Below are 24,183 nucleotides of genomic sequence, written 5' to 3' on the forward strand. Positions count from 1 at the left end.
GCAGCGTCTTCGGCTGGCAATGCCGCCGGCGGCACTGCCGCCGTGACTACTCCGGCGTCTCGACGCTCCCGGGCCTCGATGGTCGCAACATCGACGAGTGCTCGTGCTGCAAGAGAGGACGCGATTTCGGCCAGCCTTAGGGGAGGTCGAGCGGCAGATCTGGTGGCGAGTAGCCCAAAGCCGGACGGTCGATCCTCCTCGGCGGCCTCGAGTATGGTCGATGAAGACGAGCGACAGGGTGATGCAGAGATGGAAGCTTACATCCGGCGTTCTCATGCGAAGAAGGCGGCTGCTGGAGTCTCTCAGAAAGAGCTGGAGGACATGCTGCGCTTCCCTGAGCCAGTGCCACCGAGCAAGGCATATTCGCCTCGTCAAGCTGAAGCACTCTACAGCAACCTGCTCAGCAACTACGAGCTACAGGAGATGTTTGAGCACAAGGAGATCTACTTCGTCGGAGATGCACAGACGAAGATCAGGGCGCATCGTGATCGGCCTACAGACAATTACGGCTACGATGATGAGCGCGGTGACTATCAAGTCGTTGAAGGAGATCATCTCGCCTATAGGTACGAGATCATGGGTACGTTGGGTCGAGGTTCTTTCGGACAGGTTCTGCAGTGCAAGGATCACAAGACGGGTCGTAGCGTGGCTGTGAAGCTCATTCGAAACAAGAAGCGCTTCCACCACCAAGCCCTGGTTGAAATCAAGATCTTGCAGAACCTCGTGGATTGGGATCCTGAGGAAAAGTACAACGTCATCAAGATGACAGACCACTTCTACTTCAGAAACCATCTCTGCATCTCGATGGAGCTGCTCAGCATCAACCTGTATGAGCTGATCAAGGCGAACAGTTTTGCGGGCTTCTCGACTGGTCTCATCAAACGCTTCACCAGCCAGGTCCTCGCTGCGCTCTCCCTCATGAAACAGCACAAGGTGGTGCATTGTGATCTGAAGCCAGAGAACATCCTCCTCATGCATCCACGCAAGAGTGGTATCAAGGTCATCGACTTCGGGTCGAGCTGCTTTGAGTACGAGAAAGTCTACACCTACATTCAGTCTCGCTTCTACCGGTCACCAGAAGTCATCCTCGGCATGAACTACCACGCCGCCATCGACATCTGGAGTCTAGGCTGCATCATGGCAGAGCTTTACACTGGCTTCCCTCTCTTCCCTGGTGAGAATGAGCAGGAACAGCTGGCCTGTATCATGGAGGTGCTGGGTGTGCCGGATCGCTATCTCGTAGAGAGGTCTACCAGGAAGAAGCTCTTCTTCGACTCGACTGGTGCTCCCCGTCCTGTGGTCAACTCCAAGGGCAAGAGGCGGAGACCTGGGACCAAATCGCTCAGTCAGGCTCTGAAGTGTAACGAGGACCTCTTCATTGATTTCCTGGCCAAGTGTCTCATCTGGGATCCCGAGCGAAGGATCAAGCCGGACACGGCCATGCGTCATCCCTGGATTCGATCTGCCGCAGGTCAAAAGGTGATTGGACAAGGTCTCTCGCTTACGCCAGGCTCGCACGCTCGTCAAATGTCCCTCTCGCAACGCGAGCACGGCCTCCAAGGTCCACAGGCGCCCTCGACGACGGGCGGGATCCGCTCAACTCGTGCGACTCTCAGCGGTGGAGACCATGGCTCCTCGATACCTTCCAGCATGCCGCGATCTGTCACGGGCAACGTTGCGGGCATTGGCAGTGGTGGCAGTGCTGCCGGACTGGTCTCCACGCGCAGGACTCCCGTGCACAGTAGCGCGACCGCTGGCGCATCACTAGTAGGCGGGGCTCCCTCTTCTGCAGCGGCACTTCGGAGAAACCAACAGCCCGTGTCGTGAGAGCAGTCCAGTTCGCTTTCTGCCCGCGATCTCACTCGAAGGACACCACCGCCCATCCAACATCTACTCTATGCTCTCTCGTGCCCTTCAAAATCCCCTCTTCAAGTAGCATTCTCCACAGTCTCTATCCCCATCTCATCTAACGCACGCACGAACGCAATGACCGGTTCACGAATGTTCGAATTGCCTTCTCATCTCCTTTCCACACCATTTGTTCTCCTTCTCCTCCTCCTCCGAAGACTCCTCTCACCCCTTTATTCTTCTTCATCAATTTTTCCTTTCCCTATTGTCCCATAGTTCTTCACACACAAAAACGACTACACCACAATGACTAGGTCATGATACCGCTCCTGACAATTGCAGATCAATTCTCATGAGTTTTGACTTTCTCCCTTCTTCGATTGCTGCTGCTGCTGCTGTGTGTGTGTGTTTGTGTCAGTCTGCTTGCCCTTTGGTTCTCTCACTGATGATGGGATGTTGATGAAGTGGTAATTGGGTTGTGTGTGTGTGAGCAAAATGTGCGAGTGAGGTGTCTACAAGCCCATCGTCCTGCTCGGTGCAGTGAGGGTCCACCCTCCTGCGCTCCCCTATCCTGAGATCTACTACTGATACAGCTCGCGTCTTCTCTCCCCGTGCCTAGGGATCTACAACCAAGCGCCCTGTCCCCTCCTAGCAAGCTCCATAATCTTCCACCCTCCCGTGACCTCATTCCCCAGCGTCTTTTCATCCCTCGTAAGCACAACTGCATACCTGCACAGATCTGCCTGATCCTCCCTCCCAGCTTTCACCTCGCCCGTCTTTGCGTCCTTGAAATAGAGGAGCTCGGTAGTTTGGAAGGATACGACGAGGACGGGAACATTGTTCTCGAGCATCTTGCCCTGCATGATCTCCACGCCCTTCATGTCTAGCAGACGTCCGTGGGCGAGCATGCCCTTTGAGAGGTATGGGTCAATGGTAGCCATGAGAGCCATGTAGGTGCCTTCGGAGCACCACTGACGAAGCAGATGCCGGGCAGCGCCGTGATAGGCATCGATGAGCTCCGGTAGGACGTACTCGCGCAAATCCCGCTGGAAGCTCTCCATTGTAAAAGCCGGGTCTAAGGCACGGAAGGCGCCCACGACTTGAGCTGTCTCATTCTCCTCGAACCAGGAGCCCACACGCTCAGTGATGGAGCGGACACGCTCCACGAAGGGATTCTCGGATTCATCGTAGGCCATGCGCCAATCGCGAGCCTTGCGGAAGAGAGGGTTCTCCGCCTTGAATGAGTCCCACGCCTGCTTTGGCGCTGAGTCTGGACGCAACACCAGGGCTTGTCCAGCGGAGGGGTCGCCAATCATCCGCACAGCGTAGCCTGCGACTTTGCGTGGCTTGGGCTTTGGTATTGACTCCGGGGAAGGGGGTGGGCTGCCTGCTTCACCGCCCTCTGCACTTGTCGAGCTCGACGCCCCGTCCTCTTCAGCTGCCGCCTTGGCTCCTGCCGATCCTGCCTCTGCTCCAGCTTGCGCAGCTGCCGCGATAGGGTCCGCCTCGCTCGCCTCAGCATCGACAGTCTCAGCTGCCTGCTCTGGCGCCTCTACGTCAAATGAGGGCGGCGGCCTGCCGATCTTCCTGAGTCTAGCTTCTCTCTTGAGCCTTCGTGCTTCCCGAGCATCGGCTGCGCCTGTGTCGATGCGCAGAGCGGAGCCGCCATCGTCAAAGGCTTCTGTGAGAGTGTCTGAGAACGCCTTGTAGGCTTCTGTGTTCCGAATGGGCGCAGTGGAGTCTGCCAATTGGCGGGACAGTCTCGAGGAGATGGCTCCAAGCTGGATGGAGGTTAAGAGGGTAAAAGGCATCAGTACGCCGCTGATGCTATCAGTTTGTCTTTGAGGTGTCTAGACTACTCACTCCTTTGATGAGCTCACTGTCCTCCATCTGCTTCAATGCAGTCCCTACTGCATCTCCCACTGTTCCTCCACTCTTTCTGAGCTGCTCTGCTGCCTTCTGCAATCGAGGGTTCTCCTTGATCGAGGTTATGATCCTCGCCCTCTCATATGCCTCTCGCATCCTCTTCATCGTCTCCGAATCTTGCACCTTGCCCGCCTCTCCCTGCAGTTGCCTCATATTGTCCTGAAGCTCTTGGGACTTCTTGAGCTCGGATTTGAGAGTGTCTACGAATGCCTGGAAGGGAGACTTGGGCTGTGAGCGAGGACTTGAGGTATGAAAAGAGGAGGAAATGAGATATGGCGACGAGGAAGAGGATTGGGCGGAGGATGACTGGAGGGCCGGCCTGTAGGAGCGTAGGATGTGAGCGGCCATGGCAGTGGCGGGTCTTCCCATTGCCGCTGGTCGAGGCTGCAAGCGGCGAGTGGAGCTGAGCATAGTCGGCCTGAGCACTGCGGAGGATGCGAGTGCAGCCCTTGCTGTGGGAGTGGACCTCATGGTATGCTCTTTGTGGGGACTGCGTGGTATCCCCCTTTTGGTATGGAGCTGAGTGAGTGAGTGAGTGGCTGCCGTCATTCTCTGTCTCGGTCCTTCCTGTTCTCTCCCGGCCGACGACTTTCTTGGTGGGCGAGCGAGTGCGCGCCGGCTGCTTCCGATCCGACACTCGTCTTTTTGAAGGACTCCTCGGTGCGAGCGAGTCAGGCCGCTTCCGCTCCGCTGAATTCTTCCTAGCAGCCTCTCCTCGCAGCATCACCATCATCAAGGCGGATAGGATACCAACACAAGCTACCGACAACCCATCCCCCCGACCTCTTCCAATACGGTGATCAGCCTCCTTCCCGCTCTCCGGCCGAGTCGCCCATCCCCCTTCTCCCTGCTCCGCCTCTCGGCGCAGCGACTCTGCCTACCTCGTTACCGCATCTTCTCCTCCTCCCCCTTCCGCCCTGCCATCACCATGTCCGCCTACGCTCAGAAGGTCATCGACGGCCTTGGCCCGCTACCCACTCACCCCAATGCAGACCCGCTCCGCAACCCACTCGATGCGTTCCGTCTGGCCATTGCCTCGCAGCTGTCAAAGGGATTGGAGCTGCCCCTAGAGACGGTGTACGAGGCAGTGCAGACCACCTCGAAGCTCGCAGACTTCTCCGTCGCCTTCCCCAGATTCAAGCTCAAGGGCAAGCCGAATGAGCATGCTGAGAGACTCGCAAAGGAGGTGAGTTGAGACGTCCCTGGAGACGAAAACCCATGATGGGACATGTGACGAAGCTGCCGCTGATACCTTCTGCCCGTTTCCATACCTCCCATCAGTTCAAGCCCGACGGATACATTGCTGAAGCCATTGTAGCCGGACCCTTTATCCACTACAAGGTCGACTCTTCTGCACTCACCAAGCTCACTCTTTCCACCATCACCGATCTATCTCGAGGCGAGTCATCAAAGGAGCTCAGCGGCAACGCCGGCTCAAAGGGTTCCATCAAGTCCGCCTACGGCCACAATGCCTCTGGCTCTGGCAAGTCCATGATCATCGAGTTCTCCTCGCCCAACATCGCAAAGCCCTTCCATGCTGGTCACCTTAGATCTACCATCATTGGCGCCTTCCTAGCCAATTTGTACGAGGCCAATGGCTGGTATGTTGAACGATGGAACTACCTGGGTGATTGGGGCAAGCAGTTTGGTCTCCTCGCCGTCGGTTGGGACACAAATGGCGACGAAGCCAAGCTGCTAGAGGATCCCGTCACTCACCTCTACGAAGTCTACGTCGCCGTGAACAAGGCTGCCGAGGAGGACAAGACCATCCACGACAAGGCTCGAGACTACTTTAAGCGCATGGAGGACGGCGATCCTACTGCTCTTGCTCTGTGGCAGAAATTCCGAGACTTGTCCATTAAGAAGTACGAGGAGACGTATGCTCGACTCAACATTCGCTTCGACGTCTACTCTGGAGAGTCGCAGGTGAAAAAGGAGTACATCCAGAATGCCCTCAATCAGATCAAGGCGTCCGACTTTGTTGAGAAGGCCGAGAACGGGGCGGTGTTGATCGATCTCACAAAGTACAAGCTGGAGAAGACGGTCGTGGAAAGGCAAGACGGCACGCCCCTCTACATCACTCGAGACATCGGTGAGGCCAAGCAGAGGTGGGATCGATTCGTCGAGCAGAGGGGTCAAGGTTTCGACAAGATGATCTACGTCGTTGCTACTCAGCAAGACCTGCATCTTGCCCAATTCTTCAAGGTACTAGAGCTCATGGGACATCAGTGGGCACAGCCTTCCGAAGGACGTCTGCAACACATCAACTTTGGAATGGTCCTAGGCATGTCCTCTCGCAAGGGTACTGCCGTCTTCCTCGAGCACATCCTCGATGAGACAAAGGAGAACATGCACAACGTCATGCGCCAAAACGATGCAAAGTACGCGCAGGTAGAGGACCCAGAGAAGACGGCAGACGTAGTGGGTCAATCTGCCGTGAAGATCCAAGATATGGCAGGCAAGAGGATCAACAACTACACCTTTGACTGGGCTCGTATGCTCTCCTTTGAAGGAGACACTGGACCTTTCCTCCAGTACAATCACGTACGCTTGTGTTCCGTGGAACGCAAAAATGCTCTCGAGGGATTGAAGCTCTCAGAGCAGGTCAACCCAGAGGAGATGGCAACACACCTACTCAGCGAACCCAAGGCGCGCGAATTGATCATGCACCTCGCTTCGTGGCCAGACGTGGTACGACAGGCTCTGCGTGACCAGCAACCTTCGACCATTGTCAGCTTTGCCTTCAGAGTCACTAGGACCGTCAGTCAGGCTTGGGAATTCTTGCTCGTAAAAGGACAGGAGAAGGATTTGGCACTGGTTAGACTGTGGCTGTACAGGTGTGCTAGGGACGTTCTCGCTGCGGCTATGGAGCTCCTGACATTGGAGCCCCTGCAGAGGATGTAGGAGGAGACGGAACAGACGGAGGTGTAGAGTGGGGAGATTGCCAGCCCACTCTTGTCTTTCTTGGCTCCATCGGACCACGGTCAATTCACAGCTTCATTACATCGCGACTAGAAGAAAGGGTAATGTGAAACCTGACAGGAGTGATGTCTTTACCGTACACTGGATGCGCGAGTACCATTTGGATCGAGGAGAAGTCGACAGAGACAGTGAGTGACGAGACAAATGCCTGTGCCCGTGGTGATGACGATGAGGGGATTCAAACCCCTAGGGTATCGAGGAGTAATGAGCTATGGATAATGAGCTCGGGGTAGTGTACACATCTTCTCAGGCCCACTCATAGGGTCCCGAGGTCTTCGTTGCTGATCCTTCGCCCTGTTCTACTTGTCGTCGGCGCCTCGTACTCGACTACTTCGTCGTGTTGGCTCGCTCATGCGGCCCTTGTTGCTACGAGCGGGTCGCAAGACGCCGGTGGGCCTTCTCTTGCCGCTGCTCTCTGCCTGCTGGCCTTGCTCGGCATCTGCCTCTGCATCGCCCTCTTCGACCACTTCGTCTTCATCAGCATCTTCAGCGTGTTCTGCTGGAAGAGGAGAAGGAGCTGCGAGTCTGCTCGAAGAAGCGACAGGACTGGGCTCGTCACGTGGACGCACTTCATAGGCAGCAGGGCCTGGCTCTGTACTATGACAGGCCTCGGCACCTTGTTGCCTTCCCACGCTTTCGGGAGGGCCCCCGCTCAGCTTAGTAGGACCATCTGAAGGGGCTGGCATCAGTTGCTGCTGATCTCCAGTAAGAGGAGCCAGTCCTTGAACTTGCTCAATTCTTGTGCCAGAGGGCTTCTCGAAGAGCGACATGTGGCCAGTGCCGTGCTGGAAAAAGTCGGCGGTAGGATCCGGGCCAGACGGCACGGTCTGCGTGTCCTTCGTGTCTTTCCCTTGCAGTGGCTGTGGGTGAGGAGGATCACCTTCTGTGCGAGGATGCGCATGGGCTTGCGATGCTTGATGGCCATCGGAAGGAGGCTGACCGTGAAGGGGCGAGCCGGAACTCGTGCCGGGTCGTTGAGCCGCACCGTAGCTCTTGGTCCATCGGTAGAGAAGGGTCTTGACGACATCGTCCAGATCGCGTATCCCACGTTCGTACATGCCCTTCCAGTCTCCCATGATCCAGCGCCTGACATCTGCGTCGGCCTCGAAACCAGGTGTGCCTACATAGCCGTAATCTCTGAGAGCATGAATCAGCTGCTCGGTCTTCACGTCTTGCATGATCTTGTCCTGGGCCTTACGGATTCTGGCCAATTCCTGCTTGCGTTCACCCTTGACTGGCTGCTCTTCGTCCATCTCATCTTCGAATTCCTCAGCAGTGTCTACCAAAGTAGGTGGTTGTCGCGATATGGTACGGCTGCCTCCTGGGTTCGGGTCACGACTGACGGAACTTTGCGAAGTATCTCGGGTCAGAGCGCTGTGTGGACTGCGACTGTCCGTGGCACGCGAGACACTCTTTGAACCGCTTGCAGCTGGAGTGGCAAGCGGATGCTGAAGCGCTTGATTGTTCGCATGGAAAGCTTCGGCCAGTCGCACTGCCGCGAAATCTGCATCCGTAGCTCGTACCTCCGTTCCGTGCCCGTCTGACGAACCGATGGGGATGTTGGCAGCTGCCGGCTGAAAGACGTGGCGCTGCGATATCTGTGCAGTGGATTGATCAATTGCGGAATCGAGCGACATTCTCGGCATCCGCATCTGCGCATCGTGTCGACCGTCCGAGAGCAATTGGTGGGGGGCAGCTGTCGTGGGAAGAGGTAGCTGGTTGAACTGCGTTTGGTCCAAATGCACGAGGCAATGAATGCCTTGCCAAAAGGTGGATCGCAGATGTTCGTACTGGTCGCCCAATGGTCCCGGGATCATGACAGGATGGTGCAACTCCGAAAGCCTCGCCAGAGTGGCTCGAAAGGGGTAGAAGCGTCCTCTCGGTGTGTCCATAGTCCTGATTCCAGGGAAGCTTTCTGCGCTGAGGTCAAGCTGATAGATCTGAAACTCATGAACAGGATGGTAGTAGCTGTCATGGTTGATGCAAGTACCGCAGAAGTAGACGCCCATCGTTGCATGAGTGACGGCGTCGGGGAAGATGTTATTGGCTCTTCCAAGCCAATTCTTGAGGCGAAAGGCGAACATCTCATCCCAATTGTACAGAAGAGGTGAAGAGCAGTGGTAGCAGCATCCTTTGATGGGCCCAAACAGCTGAACCTTCGCGTTGGGCGCGTCGAGCAGTGCAATGCTGCTCAGCTCGGCCCGATATCGCCAGTATTCTTCACTCTGTAAGAGTACGACACGAAAAAGTAGTGGTCCGCAGGAAGCCACACCACTGTGTCAGAGGAGTCATCGCTGTGACAACATGGCGTTGAACGCCGACTTACAAAGACCTTGTACATTCGAGAGCAGGTCAAGCTCAGCCTGAAAACATCATCTAAGCAAGCGAGGAAGCTGATGTGGCCCAGCAGCTTGTCCGGGAGTCGACAGATGCCCGGTCCTGAAGAAGGCGTGGTGTACTCGCAGAGTCTAGGGAAGAAGTGAGGTGAGGGAGAAACAGGTCGCTCATAAGGAACGGCAGGGATGGGGTCTTGGCCATCGCTTGGCCAGTGAGGGGACGCAGAGACTTCAGGAGAAGGGAGCTGCACCAGATGCTGAGTGGGTCGATGGAGAGGGAAGAGTGACGGAGTCAGCTTGGATTTGTAGGGAAGTTGTGAGCCCGTGGGCAAGCTTGGGTAACTCACCTCAACATCCATGGCGGCTGTGCGAAGGAAGAAAACGTCAGTGATCAGATTCACAGCCTCGCAGGGCCGGAGAACAGGGAACGAATGATCCCTCTGCAGTGTGTACAGAGAGGACAAGGGGATTCTGGATGGACTGCGAGAAGAGGAAGGAGCGAGAGAGGGCCGGCGACGAGGAGGAAGGGAAGGAAGGAGGCAGCTGGAGTGGACGATGAAGGGGAAGCGAGTCCGGCTGCTTCTGCACCGCGACACTCAGACAGCGGCAAGTGATTAGTCGTCCGTCCGCTCTGACCGTTGAAGCGACACGCCAGATCCCGCGTGCCTGTGTTCGGACGAATAATCCCAATTGATTAGCCTCAGGCGCAGGCATGCCGAGCCGGCTTCTTTTGCCCGAAATGCCAGGTAGTGTATACGTTACAAAAGAATGTGAGAGGAATGGTGAACCCCTTGTCTATGGTGCGAAGCTGCCTTCATTGGCTAGTCTCAGGTGCTGCGGCCTCCGCTTGTTCCACCTCCAAGATGAGGGATACCTGCTCTTCTGAAGATGAGTACCAGAGCCACCAATACGGAGCATGCTGTACCTGTGCTGGTGATCAGGAAAGAAGTTCTGTAGCATTCCTCGCCGAGGTTGCACTGATGCACTGGCGAAGAGGCGGGGACGTGCGAATCAAAGACCTTGCCGAACAAGAGATTGAAGATGTTTCCACTGATCACCGGTGCGAGCGCCACCAGACTCCAATTCCTGGCGGCATGTCTGAGACCAAACCACTCGAAGGTGAGGCAAGGAGCAGCTCCGTGATAGGCGCCGTAGGCGAAGCCACCTAGAGCAGAAGCGAACAGCAAGCTGTGCACATTGTCGATCGTCTCTGGTAGAGCAAAGAGGAATTGCGCAGAGAAGGACAGCAGGGTAACAGGCAGAAGCACCCAGACCCTCTGCTTTGCACTTCCGGTATACGTGACCCAGAGGTCAGACAGCAGACCAATGACGACACGACCAGAGGCATTGCCGATCGAGATGGCCGAGACCTGGTGAGCCTGCTCCTGTTGGATCCTGCTCGCATCTTGATGCTTGAGAATAGACATGACAGGATCATCGAAGGCTCGATACACCAGATGGGGAAGCTGAGCAATGACAGATCCAAGTCTGGAACCCTCGCGAGACTCAGCCGCAGGAGATGCAATCGAAGTGGAAGGAGCAACCGTGTCCGTAACAGAGTTATGCTTGGCGTGGCTGTACTCCCACAGAGTCCGGGTGATGGTACCTACGTTGTTGCTGAGAAGAAGAGAAATAAGAGTGTCAGTCGAATACTTCTCTGACTTTCTGCTGAACCTCAAAAACTCACATTAGCAGCAATCCGGACCCAGAGATCAGACAAGTGATCAGGAAGAGCAGCCGGAAGTCAGTCTGCTTGACGAGCTTCCAGCCAGTGATATCTACATTGTCCGCACCATCCACAGTGGTGTTCTTGTTGATGTTGCCGTTGAGTAGACCTTGCCTTTCGCTCTCTCTTCCGGTCTCGACGTCTTCTGAATCACCTTCTTCATCCGAGCTGATGAGGTAGGCTTCGGCTCCCAGATCTTGCGAGGTGCGCGAGACTCTACGCTTTTGACGCGGCCGTTGCCTTCGCACTTGCTCCACGTCTACGTCGCCAGTCAAGCGTTCGTCGATGGCCGAGGTATTGGGAGTCTCCAGAACAACAGCTGGAGGAATGATCTGCACCAATGCAATGCCCAGGAGGAAGGAAGCGGAGCTGCCCACACCAAGCAGGAGCAGGTAATCGCTTGTGTTGCCTGGGAAGAGCTCGTGAGACAGAGCCGAGTACATGAACGCCGAAAGACCAAAGCCGGCGAGGACCAGAGCAGTAGCCGAACCTCTTTGAGTGCCACTGAAGCTCTTCGCTTGGGCATTCATGGCTGCTGTGAAGGCGGCGCTATTGCCTGCACCGGCAATGAGGTTGAGGAAGGCGGGCAGGACAGCCGAGTGATATGGCCAAGAATACCGGTATACCAGGCTCATGCCGCCGTAGCTGCAGAGTATCATGACAGCTCCGATCAGCAGAGCTCTGTAGTACAGAACCAGGCAGAGAGCGCTATCTGTCAGCATCGCAGATCAAGATCACGCATTCTTCCACACCCCACCTCTACATCGACTCACAGCTTGGGTCCCCTCTTGTCTACCCACTTTCCCCACAGTGGCCCACTCAGGTACACTCCCATATTACCCAGCACACCGACGACATTAAGCTGTGTGCTGGTGAGGTGTAATGAGTCCTGCAGCTGAGGTCCGAATGTGCTAAAAGCATAGTTGCTACCCGCAGAGAGGGATACCAGGATGGAGCCGAAGAGCGACAAGAGTCTCCGCCGCTGTGTCTCAGAAGGAGCCTTGTCTCGGATCGTGGATATGATGGCGCTGCTGGAAGCTTGACCACTGCCAGAGCCGGAGGGCTGTGAAGAAGCCATGTCGGGCGATGAGGGAGGTGTGGACCCTGGTGCGGCTCTCGTAAGCCCGGGGAGGAGAATGCGGCTTGGCTTCGGAGCCCTCGGCGACAACGGCCAGCAGCGAGGCAGCAGTGAGGTTCAGGGCAGAGTTGCCTTGGCTCAACCTTCACCTCCTTGAAGACCTACTCAGTCGAAGGAATGTGACCGGATAGTGATGAAGTGGTGTGTATATGACCTCGCTGATGGAGGCCCCCCTTTTCCTCGGATTTGAAAGCCCCCGCATGCTCTAGCTGCGAAATCGCCGGACGAGTGGATCGGGGCGGAAGCGGCGGCGGAACCTGGTCAATGTGCCTCGGCCCCACGCGAGATCGAGATCAGCCTCGCTCGCGGTAGACTACAGTCAGTATACGGTCAGACAGACACTCAAGACTGTGATCCTGTGTGCAAGGGCATGAAAGACTCTCATATCAAGCGCAGGCGGATCGCTGGAAAGAGGGGGGTCCCCTCAGCATTCACTCCAGGTTCATCTCAGCGAGCTCCCTCTAGGCCCATTGCGCCGCCGGCTCAGACTTCCGGTCAAGCAGGGCCCTCGAGACACAGTCGAGCAGATAGTATCGAGAGCGATGCTGAAGATGACTACCAGCATGTGGCCGTAGAGCTTCCAGATCAATTGCCGTCCCTGCCTGAGGGTCACGAAGGGGACGTTTCGGCGGAGGCCAGAGACACTGAGGAGACCTCACCCAAGCCCCTTTCGAGGTCTGAGCGCTTGAGAGAGATCTTGAAGTTTCGCGGACTGGCAGAGCGCTATGGTGAGACAGAGGGACGAGAAGGCAAACAGTATCCATCGCAACTGGATCTTAGGCTATCTCAAGCTATACATGCATACGCTGTCGAGTACTATGCCTCAAAGGCAATGTTGATCGAGGACAAAGTGAAAGGAGAAAAGGATGCACCTCTGCGGACAAGGAGCAGCAAGGCGAGAGGGGGGCATGGCACAATCGACCGCGGGCGAGACATCATCCCTCCGCATCTCATCAAGAAACCAGCGAGAAAGGTGTACGCTGCTACTCTGGGTCAATTTGAATCGACTGTCCCATATGACGTCCTCAGCGATCTCGCTGACTCGGACTACGTTGCTTCAGACAATGAGGAAGAGGATGACGACGAGATAGAAAGGGAGGCGGAGACTTCGGAGCCCGCTCGACAGATCCACAGAGGCACGAAGACGGCGGTGAACGATCGCGGAATACTCGAGAACGTACAGGATGCTTTCGACGAGACTGCTCTCTTTGCAATTTGTGAGTACAGGCTGAGGCATCATAGTGAGAGGAAGACCAGGCTGACCGTTGAAAGCGCACCTTCCATCGGCGCTTGTAGCCGTCTACGTGGAGGAGACTGTACGTTCCCTGCTTGGAGATCACGGTAGCTCAGTCGCTTAGGTAACGAGTAGGATGAAAGAATGCTGATGATGTTACATTGTACGAATATACTACCACATCAATGATACCACAAAGTCTTGCCTTGGCTACTCCTCGTCTTCCTCGACGGCAGCCTCCCACTCTGCGTCAGAGATCCCCTCTGCCAGCTTCTGCATTTCTTCCGCTATCACTCTGATCTTTTCGTCATCAGATACGGCCTGCGACAAGTTTTGAACGACCTCGCAGTACTCTTGACAGATCTTCTTGGCTTTGGCTGCTGGTGAGGTCTCAGCTGACTCTCCGAGCTCCTCTTGCTCTTCCTCGTCATCGTCTTCTTCACTCTCTTGCAGCTGGTCGAAGTCGCCCCAGATGACCGCGGCTACGAGGTCGTCTTGTTGTCTGGCGAGGAGCTCGCTCAAATCGTCGAGACTGCTGAGATCGACCGAGTCCTTCACATCGTTCGCAGCTGTTAGATAGGTCTCCAAAATGCGTTCATGTGAGAGCCGACCCATCTTGAGCAGCGGAGCCAACCGCTTGGCCAGGGCAGTCTTGCCAGCCGAGAAATCGGAGTCGAGGTCATCCTGATCTCTCTCATTCCCACCCTCAGCTGGAGATGCAGCAGAGTTCAACTCTTCGATACCATCTTCTAAAAGCTCCCCGCGTTCTGTCCAACGAGCTTTGATCGCTTCGAGATTGGTCTGAGGCAGGTTCTTCACGGCTGTATCGCAGGCTTCCAGCACAGCCGCTGTCTTCTCGAGACATTCCTTGCGGATGTCCTGGACTGTCTTTGCAACGAGGGAAGCAGATGTAGCGCCAGACCTCAGGGGTAGTCCTTCTCGACGATCTCGGGCCTCGCTGGCGGCCTTCACAGCGCCTTTTGTGCGTTGGTCCATGCATGCCTCTGCTAACGATGCGATAGCCTGCAGGACTTCACCAACGTGCGACTTGAAGACTTTTGCCCACGTGAGCCCAAGACCGAGGTTGGCTGGCTTCGTGTAGGCCTTGGTTTGGCCGCGAAGTTCCGCTCCAGTCATGACCATGCCTCCCATTTGCTTGGCCATCTCTTCCATCCTGTCCCGGTCCTCCTTCTCCTCTGCCGACATCTCGGCCGCGCCGGGCGCCTTTGGCTGCTCTTCTTCAATGTAGACTTGGGCCTCTTTCCAGCTCTTGTTGACGAGGAAGATCAGCTTTGGCACCAAATCAGTAGTCCAGTCGTCGATCTGCTTCTGCGCGGCTGCAATAGAGGCAGCGTCCAAGTTCTCAACGATCGAAGAGGCAATCGCAGATGACTGAGCCCGTGACTTAGAGGGCTTGAGAGCTACGCCCAAATTTGTGGCACACTTTCCAGCCTGCGTAAGGATCTGAACAGCATCCTGACGAATCTGCTTCCGTAGAGCCGCGAATTGGGGGCGTGTGGGGAGGCTTTTGGAAGAAGAAGGGAAGGTTACATGGGCCTCTGTTGGAGATGAGCCCGATGGGACCAGTGACGCCAGGCCAGTAGAGCAGAGGATCACTAGGCGGAGCAAGCCTGATTGGAACGCTTTGTGATGGACGAGCAAAAAGTTCAGCTTGGGCATCGCTCTTAGCAGCCTCTCCTGACAACTCTCACTCACCTTTCTCTTCGGCTGACATGGTGTGGTATGATGCTCGAGGAACGGAAGGAAGCGCAACGGACTGAGAGAATTCTCCTCTGTGGAGCGAGGGAGCGGAACGGAAGGGCAGTGGATGGGCGTGCGTGGGCGTGACGCGCACAACGCGAGAACACGCTCATTTCCATTCCGAGGCGAGGCGAGGCGAGTTGGTTGCCAGACACCAGAGGCCACTTCCCGCTTTGATTACCACCTACTCCTTCCACCTATACCAATCAGCATACATCTCACTCTTGTCTACTCTTCCTTTGAGGCTCTCTATTACCTCAAGCATACACGCTACGGTCTCCTCTGGCTCCTGCTGGTCGTGCAAGGCCCCGAGTGACCCCCGACTCATCTGGACGGGCCGTTACCACCCTGTAGACCTGGGATCACTCTCTCGCGTGTAGCCAAGCATGAGCTCTGCTCGGGCAGTCGCGCAAGCAAAACGTTCAGCTGCCCTCGAGGCACTGAAGGCCAAACGCAATGGTCTCAATGCGCCCGCGCCCAAGGTAAGTGCCCATCAATGCTTCCTGACGCGTACCACGCAGGGCCGAAGGATCGTGACTGAACAGCTGTGCTCCCTGCGCCTTCTTGCAATTTTAGCGCGACGACGGATCGTCTTCCGGAGATGATGACCTCTATGATGAGGTGTCAGAACAAGAGTACAAGTCTATCCTCCGTGGACGGATGATGGACGATGACTTCATCGAAGACGATGATGGCAGTGGCTACGTCGACGATGGGCGCAACGAATGGGAGCGCAGCGGTGGAGAGGACAGCGCCGAAGAGAGTGAGACGGAGGCCGACTATTATGAGAGGACGGGCAAGAAGAAGCCAAAGAAGAGGAAAGGTGGCAAGAAGGGAGATTCTGGCGACAAATCGGCCTCCTCCCTCACACACGCATTCGCCCGTCAGCCAGCTCAGTCTCGCCTCGGCCAGGGCATCTCCGCATCTTCAAGCGCACGCAAGGCGGCGGAGGAGCGGTCAACAGCTGCAATGGAGGCCTACCGGCCCAAAGTCAGCCGTGAGAAAGAAGAGGACTTCATGAAACGGCTGATGGGTGGTCTCGCGTCTTCTCCTTCAGCCATCGGTGGCGCTTCAGCCGCTCCTCAAACCCCATCTCCAGCTCCAGCACTTCGAGGATACCCCGGTCGGGCTTCCGGCTACAGTCTAGCCACTTCCTCGACTACTCCTACCTACGCCAGTCGCAAGCGTCCTCTGCCTCTTGGTGGAGGCAATGCCCCTTCTGTCACCTATCGCACAGACAAGCGCCATCAATACCCGTCCTCGCCCTCGGAGGACACCTCGGCGCCCTCAAGTGACCTACCCGACCCTTCTTCCGATGGTCCGGGCGCCCCAGTGCACATCTCTGGTAGCGACACCCCGCCGTGGGAATCGAGAGGAGGGCGCCGTGGCGATGACGATGACGGCTTCGATTTCGGCAATGACGACTTTGGACTCGCAGATGTACCTCACAAGAAGTTGAGATCCACCGCTAACATGACCCCCACAGCTCGAGGTGTGACGGGTCAGATCGGCTCGATGGGCTTGCAGAATGAAAGCACCTCCCGACCAAAAGCTCTCCGGATGCAAATGGGAGGACCAAGTGACGAAGATGAAGACGACGAGGACCTCGCGGTGCAAGCTCCCAAGGCGACTTCGACCCTAGGCCCCGCTAAGCGAAGGATGAACGTCAGTGCGGAAGCTGCTGCGCCGCCCCAGCCGACAGCCCTGCAGCACTCTCCCGCCATCGTCGAAGCCAAGGCAGCTGTAGCTAGCACGGAAAATGCCCCATCTGGCCCCAAGAACGGCAATGCTGCTTGGCAGTCCGTCCACGCTTCACTCAGTAGTGTCAACGCAGGCACAGTGGAAGCCTCGTCTGCAGAGGCTGATGCTCAGGCCGACTCCTCTACTGGCTCTGGTGTCAATGCCTTGAACGATGATAAGTCGCTGCCCTTCTACTGGATGGATCACATCGAGCTGGAGGCCGGTATCATCCTCCTGATCGGCAAGGTCAAAGATCGCACGACCGGCAAATATGTCTCCGCATGTCTGCGAGTGGAGGGCATCGAGCGCTGCGTCTTCCTTCTCATCCGTGACAAGAAGATTGCCGATGGTCATGCTACTGATGCCACACCGACGGAGGACGAGATCTTGGATGAGTTCGATGAGGTCAGGGAGAAGCATGGCATCAAGAATTTCTTGTCGAAGACAGTGCAACGTCATTACGCTTTCGAGAGCCCAGGTGTGCCAGCAACGGGTACATACTTGAAGGTCAAGTACGGCTTTGACGAGCCGGCGCTCCCCACCGACATCTCCGGCAAGACTTTCTCGCAAGCCTTTGGTACCCAGACGTCTGCGATGGAGCTCTTCTTGATCAAGAGAAAGATCATGGGTCCTTGCTGGCTCAGGGTGACGTCAGTCGACACACTCAGTCTGTCAAAGCCCCTGAGTTGGTGCAAAGCCGAGTACAGTATCGACGATGCCAAATTCCTTTCGCCCTACAGCGACGCTGCCAAGGCCACTGGAGAGGCAGGTGCCGACGCTGACGGCAACGGTGGCGATGACTCTTCTGCACCACGAGAGGTGCCGCCTCTTACCATCGCCTCCCTTGCTCTTCGCACTGTCCACAATCACCAAGCCAACAAGCGCGAGATCGTGGCACTCTCCATGAGGACATGGTCTGATGCTCAGCTCGAGGACATCAGAAATCCTGAGGAACGACCCAGCTCAGTCTGGACCGCTGTACGACCGCTCGCTGGACAGTGGCCGACTGGCTTTGAGGCTGAAGTCCGCAAGCAGGGAAATAAGATCAAAGCAATGCGTTTCGAGCGACAGCTGCTCAACGGGTTGCTTGCGCAGATCCAGCGCCTTGATCCAGACATCATCTTGACCCACGACTTTGCTGCCACTGATCTCGATGTCCTTCTCGCTCGGATGAGGGAGCTCAAGGCTGATCATTGGAGCAAGATCGGTAGACTGCGTCGCCCACTGTGGCCAAAGCTCCGCAACGGCTGGAACTTGGGCCTCATGAAAGGTCGACTTTGCTGTGACCTGGGAAGTGATGTCGGTAAGAGCATGATCACCTCGACTACCTGGTCACTCACGGAGATGGTCGGCACACATCTCAAGATCCAGCGAGAAGACATCGATCCCGATGACGTTCCATCATACTTTGATGCAGCTGCCCCGAACCCGAAGCAGCTGTTGACCTTCCTGCAGCACTGTGAGGTAGACACATTCTTCCAGATGTCCATCGCTCACAAGGTGCAGATCCTGCCTCTGACCAAGCAGCTCACTAATCTGGCTGGTAACACCTGGGCCAGAACCCTCAGCGGCGGTCGTGCTGAGCGAAATGAGTACATTTTGCTCCACGACTTCCATCGAAGGAAGTTTGTCGTGCCAGACAAGGTCACCAGCGGCAAGCGAGCAGCGGCCGCAAAGGCGGCTGCTGCTGCCGAAGCTGAAGCTGAAGATGGAGCTGAGAGCAAGGGCAATGCCGGCGCGAGCAAAAAGTCGAAAAAGGACAAGTTCAAGGGTGGTCTGGTCTTCGATCCGAAGAGAGGCCTATGGGACCGCTACGTGCTGGTCATGGACTTCAATTCGCTCTATCCAAGTATCATCCAGGAGTACAACATCGACTTCACCACTGTCGACCGCTCGCGGTGGAACGAGGTATCAGCGGACGCAGAAGAGGAGCTGGAAGGTGTACCGGACATCCCATCGTCCGACGTTAGCCAGGGTGTACTGCCCAATCTCATTGCTAAGCTCGTTGAGCGTCGACGTCAGGTCAAGTCACTCATGAAAGACAAGCGAGCCCCTGCTCACAAGCAGTTGCAATGGAACGTCAAGCAATTGGCTCTGAAGCTGACCGCCAACTCGATGTATGGATGTCTGGGTTTCGAGGGAAGCCGATTCTACGCGCGTCCACTCGCGGCCCTCACCACCTACAAGGGAAGAGAGATTTTGACCGCTACCAAGGAGCTAGCTGAGTCTCTCGGGTTGGACGTCATCTATGGTGACACTGACTCGGTCATGATCAACACCAATGCGATGACGTACGCCCAGGCTGCTCGGATCGGTGCGGACTTCAAGAAGGCCGTCAATGAACGCTATCGCCTCTTGGAGATCGACATCGATGCCGTATTCGAGCGCATGCTCCTCTTGCAGAAGAAGAAGTATGCTGCTAGAAAGGTGGAGGAGGTAGAGGTGATGCCTTCGGGTGAAGAGAAGAAGAAGGTCACCACCGAGATCAAGGGTCTTGACATGAAGCGACGAGAGTATTCCACTTTGAGCAAGAACGTCTCGAGCTACGTCTTGGAACAGATCCTCTCCGGAGAATCTACCGAGAATGTCGTTGCCTCCATTCACGGCTATCTGACCGAGGTGGGCGAGTCCGTTCGCGGTGGTCAGATCCCTCTGGAGGACTTCATCATCTTTAAAAGGCTCGGAAAGGATCCCAAGGCCTACGGCACCAACATCACTGGGCAGCCTCATGTGCACGTCGCGCTACGAATGCAAGAGCGAGGACAGAGTGCCCGCATGGGCGATGTGATCCCATACATCTTCTGTCTGGCCGCCGATGGCACGTCTAGCTCTAAGTCGGCTCAGGCGGACAAGGCCCACCATCCCGACGAGCTACGAAAGCAAGACTCGGAGCTCAAGGTAGACTACGAGCACTACCTCGCACTACAGATTCTTCCTCCCATCGAGAGGATGTGCGACTCGATTCAGGGTACGGACCGCTCGAGGCTGGCAGAATGCCTCGGACTGGACGCCTCGCGCTACGGAGTGAGTCAGGTTGCCAGCCTGACTTCGGCCGACCGTGAATTCACCAGCTTGGACAGCCAGACGCCCGACGAGGTTCGCTTTGCAAAGTGCGAGCGACTGTCTATCAAGTGTGGGCGCTGTGGCGAGACGAGCGCATTCGAAGGTCTCGCCGATGCCAAGATGGGAGAGAATGCCATGCTGCGTCCGGAGGGTCTCTTCTGCCCCTCTGAGGCCTGCGGTGGCAGAACCAGCCTGCCCCTCGCCAGCGTGGCCATCCAGCTCGAGGTGTCTATCCGACGACACATTTCGCGATACTACACCTCCTTCCAAGTCTGCACGGAACCGTCCTGCGGTACACGCACTCGTCTGCTAGGCGTATACGCCAAGCGATGTCTAGTACCTCACTGTCGCGGTGCAGTAGCACCAGAGTACACGGATAAAGCACTGTACGACCAACTCTGCTACTACACTTCCCTCTTCGATGTCGAAGGCGTTGCAGAAAAAGTCAAGGGCAAGGCGAATGAAGAAGAGGTGAAGATTCTCTGCAAGAGGAATGCCGAGGCATTAGGACTCTTGAGTCGCTCTAGTAGGAAGTACCTTGACAAGAATGGAAGGAGATTCGTAGATCTGGGCAAGGTCTTTGGGAGGGGAGGGAGGAGAGTGGGGGCCTGATGAGAAACTCAGGTACCTAGAGTTGGGGTTCGGGTGGAGGTGAAAGTGGAAGATTCTTGCGCTAGATCGATACATTCTGCACGTCGCTACATGTCTCTGTTGATGTTCTTCTCAATGTCCCGCCGATGACCGTCTTGTTCTCTTTCTGTCACTTTTTTCCCAAGCATCTCTCACAAATAGCAATCAGAGCTGGAAGGAATCAAGCTACAGGTGTGTATATCGAGCGATTGATCATCAAAGTGAATAAAGTTGACATTGACTATTGGAATTTGGCTCCGTCTACTCTTTGCCTGCCTGTCTGCCGAACCCTACCTCTACTCGCCCGCTCCCTTCCTAGCCTCCTTGACTCCCTCCCATCCCCGATCCAACCGATCAATCAAGCTCTGCACTTCTCTCACTGCTCCCTTTCTCTTTGCTCTAGTCGTCTCGGATACAATTGGAATTGCGTCTAGGGAGAGGAGAGAGCGGGAGAGGAGCTCATTGAGTAAGCGATGGGATTGCTCGAGGGACTCTTGTGGTTGTGACTGTGCTTGAGGGGGTGTTGAGGTGGGATTGGGGGTGGTGGTTGCTTGAGGGGCAGAGCTGGACGTTGTTGCAGAGGCTGTCGCTGCTGTTGGTAGTGTCCCCGTTGGCGCTGACCCCGCACTGCCGATTCTAGCTTCAAAGTCATCCAGCTTGGGCTCTACTTCGATCTTGACCTTGTCTAGTACCTCCTGAATCCTACCCTGCACACCCGCCTCTGTTCTATCTTCCTCCTTCCGCCTCTTCTCCTCAGCTAGCATCTCTCCTTTTGTCATCGATCTGCCTACTCCGCTTCCTCCCCCCCTGGCTCCTCCCGAAGAGGATCCACCCCCTTCCTCGGAAGCGTACATGCTCCTCTTTTCTCCCGGTCCATCCCCTCTGACCTGCTCAACACCATCTACAGATCCGATGAGCATGATACGAGATCCAGAGCGGACATTGTAGGAGCGGAGGGTTGCAGAGGGATCTTTGAGGACTAGACCGTGGTAGACGAGCTTGATGTGCTCTGGGGGGATGGAGGTTTGCTGGGAGAGGTGAGATTTGAGAGTGCTGAGTGTGTGGGGGGTGGGAGAGGGAGGGAGGGAGACGCGCAGCCTGGGGACAGAGGGAGTAGGAGGGGAAAGGAAGGGCAGAGGCAACGTCAGTCTTTATCGTTCTCCCCTGTACGAGAGCTGACAAGGCTGCCACTACTCACCTGTCTCTTCCCCAGATGACCTCGATGTCCCTGATGCCCAAGGACGACTCATCCTCTGCGTGATCGTCGTCAAAGGCCCTGCTGAGCTTATCCCACTGTTGTGAGAACCAGGACATGGTGGTCAGCGGCGAGGCTTGCGTTGTCTGTATTGCGGCGTGGTGGTGATGGTTGATGGTATCCATTCTTCCGCGCCTTGTGCCTCTGCCTCTGCCTCTCCGCTCTGCGTCTCCTCTTGGCGTGTCTGCGTTGCTCCACTTTGACTTCGACTCGGCTCTGCTCCTTTGCTTTTGCCTTTGCGGCGGCACAGCTGTGCGACTTCGCAAAAAAGATCTCATCGGGACAATTGGCCGGAGGCACCGCACCCACACCCTTGGCATCCTTCTACTCCTTCCCCTCATTCCCATCACACCCATCGCAAGCTACCACTACACCACTCCTCCCCAATCATGGCCACCTCAGCACCTCCCCCTGCCGCTGATGCCACTGCCACCACACCCGCCGATGCCGCCGCCGCCCCCTCCAAGCCTCGCGACCAGGGCAGGGATGGCAAAGTAGCAGACATGGAGTACTACGACCTCCTCAAGGTCCCCGCATCCGCCACTGACATCGAACTCAAAAAGGCTTACCGCAAAGCAGCCATCGTTAACCACCCAGACAAGGGAGGTGATGAGGAGACGTTCAAGCTCATTGGTGAAGCGTATAGGGTGCTCAGCGATAACAATCTCAGGGGAGAGTACGACCGGTATGGAAAGAAGAAGCCTACAGATGAGGTTGGACTCAAGGAGGCAACGGACATGGTGAGTAGTGACGCCGTCGTCGATGGTATCAATGCAGCCGAAGACTGACCCAGTAACCTTCCTCCCCCTCCACCTTTTGCTCCCAGTTCGGATCCCTCTTTGGTGGAGAGCGCTTCGTAGACTACATTGGTGAAATCTCCCTCATCAAGGACTTTGGAAAGGCCAGCGAGATTATGATGAGCGAAGAGGAAAAGGCAGAGATGGAGCAGCAGCTCAAGGATGAGCATGCAAAGACCCATGCCGGTAGTGACGGAGGCGTGGCAGCTCAGGCACCAGCCACTGCAACTACTGAGCCCGGAGCCACTGCTACCCCCGCGCCTGACGCTGCTGGAGCGACGGCAGCTGGAGCAAAGCCCGACGCTACGACTGCTGGTCCATCTGGCTCGCATCTCCAAGCTCACGATGGCAAGGCAGGCAAGGCGGCCGCATCTGGTTCCAAAGCCAACAAGGTCACCCCGGAACAGCGTGCGAAGCTGGAAGAGTTTGAAAAGGAAAAGGAGATTGCAGAGGAGAAGCGCATCAAGGATCTCACCGAGAAGCTAAAGGACCGTATCCGTCCCTTCTGCTCTGCCAAGAACCCGGGAGACAAGGACGATTCGGAAACGCAGCTCTTTGAGAAGAAGATGAGGCAGGAGGCAGAGGACCTCAAGCTCGAGTCCTTCGGAGTTGAGTTGCTTCACGTGATTGGATCCATCTACCTCACAAAGTCTACCACCTGGATCAAGTCGCAACGTCACCACTTCCTTGGCCTGCCGGGCTTCTTCTCCAAGCTCAAGGAGAAGTCGGGCATGGTCAAGGAGACGTGGAACCTGCTGGGTTCAGCAGTGAGCGTTCAGATGAGCATGGAGGATCTTGCCAAGAGGCAGGAGAAGGGTGAGATTCCCGAAGACGAGCTCAAGCAGCTCGAGATGGAGATGAGCGGAAAGATGCTGCTTGCCACCTGGAGGGGAACAAGGTGGGAGGTGACTGGCGTGCTCAGGAAAGTCTGCGATAATCTCCTCAACGAAAAGGGAGTAGACAACAAGACGCTCCTCAATAGAGCGAGGGCATTGGCACTGCTGGGAAGCATCTACAAGCAAGTTACACCGGACGAATCGGATGAAGAGAGACGTGAACTGGAACGTCTGGTGGCGGAAGCGGCAGGGAAGAAGAAGAACAAGGACAAGAATGCTCCTGTGCATGGAGCTACTGCAAAGAAGTCTACAGCAGCACCGGGCGCTGCAGCAGGTGGTAGCGGTACGGCCACACCTGCCAGTGCTGATGCAAAGAAGGCGGCTTGAGCGCAGGCTTTCACTGCCTCTGTCTCCATATGACTCGGCGCGCCTGCACGACAGCAGTCACGCACGAGCTCACCTTCAAGCTCACCTTCAAACCTGTTTATGCTTCCACTTCCGGACGTGGTAGACTTGTTCCCCACCCCCTTGCCCTCGAGAACCCCTCGTCTTGCCCTGCTCGGCCTGACCATCTGTCGCTAGAGACAGCACAGCACGTCTGTCTCCATGCATGCTTACTTGCCATGCCATGCCATTCCCATGCTACATCTACATCTACGTTCACTCCACTCTCTTCAAGCCGCTCACGCTACCCTCTCATGCCACAATTCAAGGCGAAGATTGAAAGGGCACTCGTGTATGACCCAAACCCAACCTCCACTTGACTCATGTCTATCCCCTCTTTCTCTCGCGCTTTGTCTAGTCCTGTCGTGTCGTGTCGTGTCTACTCTTGTCGTGTCGTGAATATATCTTTGATTCGGTCGCGCATTTCTGGCCTGTGAGCAAAGATCACAACGCATCGTCCTTCTTTC

The 24,183-nt window shown here is 56.1% G+C and overlaps 11 protein-coding genes across 11 annotated transcripts; 6 read left to right on the top strand and 5 right to left on the bottom strand.

Annotated features, from left to right (window-relative positions):
* Nucleotides 1-237: 237 nt before the first annotated feature.
* Nucleotides 238-1,482, top strand: BCV69DRAFT_242173 (kinase-like protein; the record flags this gene model as incomplete). The annotated part of the gene is made up of 1 exon (XM_025490028.1): nucleotides 238-1,482. A coding segment is annotated over one exon (1,245 nt), but the record flags the coding sequence as incomplete, so codon positions are not given.
* A 537-nt stretch (nucleotides 1,483-2,019) lies between these two features.
* BCV69DRAFT_283133 (Tim44-domain-containing protein) lies at nucleotides 2,020-4,312 on the bottom strand. The gene is made up of 2 exons (XM_025492594.1): nucleotides 3,712-4,312; nucleotides 2,020-3,629 (listed from the first exon to the last, which is right to left on the bottom strand). Exons 1-2 carry the CDS (start codon nucleotides 4,243-4,245, stop codon nucleotides 2,472-2,474), a joined length of 1,692 nt encoding a protein of 563 aa, XP_025347415.1. The 5' UTR covers nucleotides 4,246-4,312; the 3' UTR covers nucleotides 2,020-2,471.
* A 165-nt stretch (nucleotides 4,313-4,477) lies between these two features.
* BCV69DRAFT_260220 (arginyl-tRNA synthetase) lies at nucleotides 4,478-6,805 on the top strand. The gene is made up of 2 exons (XM_025490669.1): nucleotides 4,478-4,960; nucleotides 5,056-6,805. The coding sequence occupies exons 1-2, from the start codon at nucleotides 4,703-4,705 to the stop codon at nucleotides 6,676-6,678; spliced, it is 1,881 nt and encodes a 626-aa protein (XP_025347416.1). The 5' UTR covers nucleotides 4,478-4,702; the 3' UTR covers nucleotides 6,679-6,805.
* BCV69DRAFT_204390 (hypothetical protein) lies at nucleotides 6,803-9,093 on the bottom strand. Its single transcript, XM_025489708.1, has one exon. The coding sequence runs from the start codon at nucleotides 8,838-8,840 to the stop codon at nucleotides 7,056-7,058; it is 1,785 nt and encodes a 594-aa protein (XP_025347417.1). The 5' UTR covers nucleotides 8,841-9,093; the 3' UTR covers nucleotides 6,803-7,055.
* An 826-nt stretch (nucleotides 9,094-9,919) lies between these two features.
* Nucleotides 9,920-12,166, bottom strand: BCV69DRAFT_308674 (MFS general substrate transporter; the record flags this gene model as incomplete). Its single annotated transcript, XM_025494707.1, has 4 exons — nucleotides 11,592-12,166; nucleotides 10,780-11,499; nucleotides 10,637-10,709; nucleotides 9,920-10,558 (listed from the first exon to the last, which is right to left on the bottom strand). The coding sequence occupies exons 1-4, from the start codon at nucleotides 11,894-11,896 to the stop codon at nucleotides 9,920-9,922; spliced, it is 1,737 nt and encodes a 578-aa protein (XP_025347418.1). The 5' UTR covers nucleotides 11,897-12,166.
* A 133-nt stretch (nucleotides 12,167-12,299) lies between these two features.
* BCV69DRAFT_283136 (hypothetical protein) lies at nucleotides 12,300-13,350 on the top strand. The gene has a single exon (XM_025492595.1). The coding sequence runs from the start codon at nucleotides 12,327-12,329 to the stop codon at nucleotides 13,299-13,301; it is 975 nt and encodes a 324-aa protein (XP_025347419.1). The 5' UTR covers nucleotides 12,300-12,326; the 3' UTR covers nucleotides 13,302-13,350.
* Nucleotides 13,351-13,400: 50 nt separating this feature from the next.
* Nucleotides 13,401-14,925, bottom strand: BCV69DRAFT_299401 (hypothetical protein; the record flags this gene model as incomplete). Its single annotated transcript, XM_025494325.1, has 2 exons — nucleotides 13,401-14,821; nucleotides 14,907-14,925. 2 exons carry the CDS (start codon nucleotides 14,923-14,925, stop codon nucleotides 13,401-13,403), a joined length of 1,440 nt encoding a protein of 479 aa, XP_025347420.1.
* Nucleotides 14,926-15,112: 187 nt separating this feature from the next.
* BCV69DRAFT_283137 (hypothetical protein) lies at nucleotides 15,113-20,644 on the top strand. The gene is made up of 2 exons (XM_025492596.1): nucleotides 15,113-15,433; nucleotides 15,528-20,644. The coding sequence occupies exons 1-2, from the start codon at nucleotides 15,338-15,340 to the stop codon at nucleotides 20,364-20,366; spliced, it is 4,935 nt and encodes a 1,644-aa protein (XP_025347421.1). The 5' UTR covers nucleotides 15,113-15,337; the 3' UTR covers nucleotides 20,367-20,644.
* On the bottom strand, nucleotides 20,575-21,701 carry BCV69DRAFT_283138 (hypothetical protein; the record flags this gene model as incomplete). The annotated part of the gene is made up of 2 exons (XM_025492597.1): nucleotides 20,575-21,482; nucleotides 21,583-21,701. The coding sequence occupies 2 exons, from the start codon at nucleotides 21,696-21,698 to the stop codon at nucleotides 20,681-20,683; spliced, it is 918 nt and encodes a 305-aa protein (XP_025347422.1). The 3' UTR covers nucleotides 20,575-20,680.
* A 309-nt stretch (nucleotides 21,702-22,010) lies between these two features.
* Nucleotides 22,011-24,147, top strand: BCV69DRAFT_294015 (DnaJ-domain-containing protein). The gene is made up of 2 exons (XM_025493859.1): nucleotides 22,011-22,379; nucleotides 22,466-24,147. The coding sequence occupies exons 1-2, from the start codon at nucleotides 22,029-22,031 to the stop codon at nucleotides 23,657-23,659; spliced, it is 1,545 nt and encodes a 514-aa protein (XP_025347423.1). The 5' UTR covers nucleotides 22,011-22,028; the 3' UTR covers nucleotides 23,660-24,147.
* On the top strand, nucleotides 23,770-24,179 carry BCV69DRAFT_204485 (hypothetical protein). Its single transcript, XM_025489709.1, has one exon. It carries the CDS (start codon nucleotides 23,879-23,881, stop codon nucleotides 24,113-24,115), a length of 237 nt encoding a protein of 78 aa, XP_025347424.1. The 5' UTR covers nucleotides 23,770-23,878; the 3' UTR covers nucleotides 24,116-24,179.
* Nucleotides 24,180-24,183: the final 4 nt, after the last annotated feature.

This window comes from Pseudomicrostroma glucosiphilum (assembly GCF_003144135.1).
Source record: "Pseudomicrostroma glucosiphilum strain MCA 4718 unplaced genomic scaffold BCV69scaffold_8, whole genome shotgun sequence".
In the NCBI taxonomy this organism is placed as follows: domain Eukaryota; kingdom Fungi; phylum Basidiomycota; class Exobasidiomycetes; order Microstromatales; family Microstromataceae; genus Microstroma; species Microstroma glucosiphilum.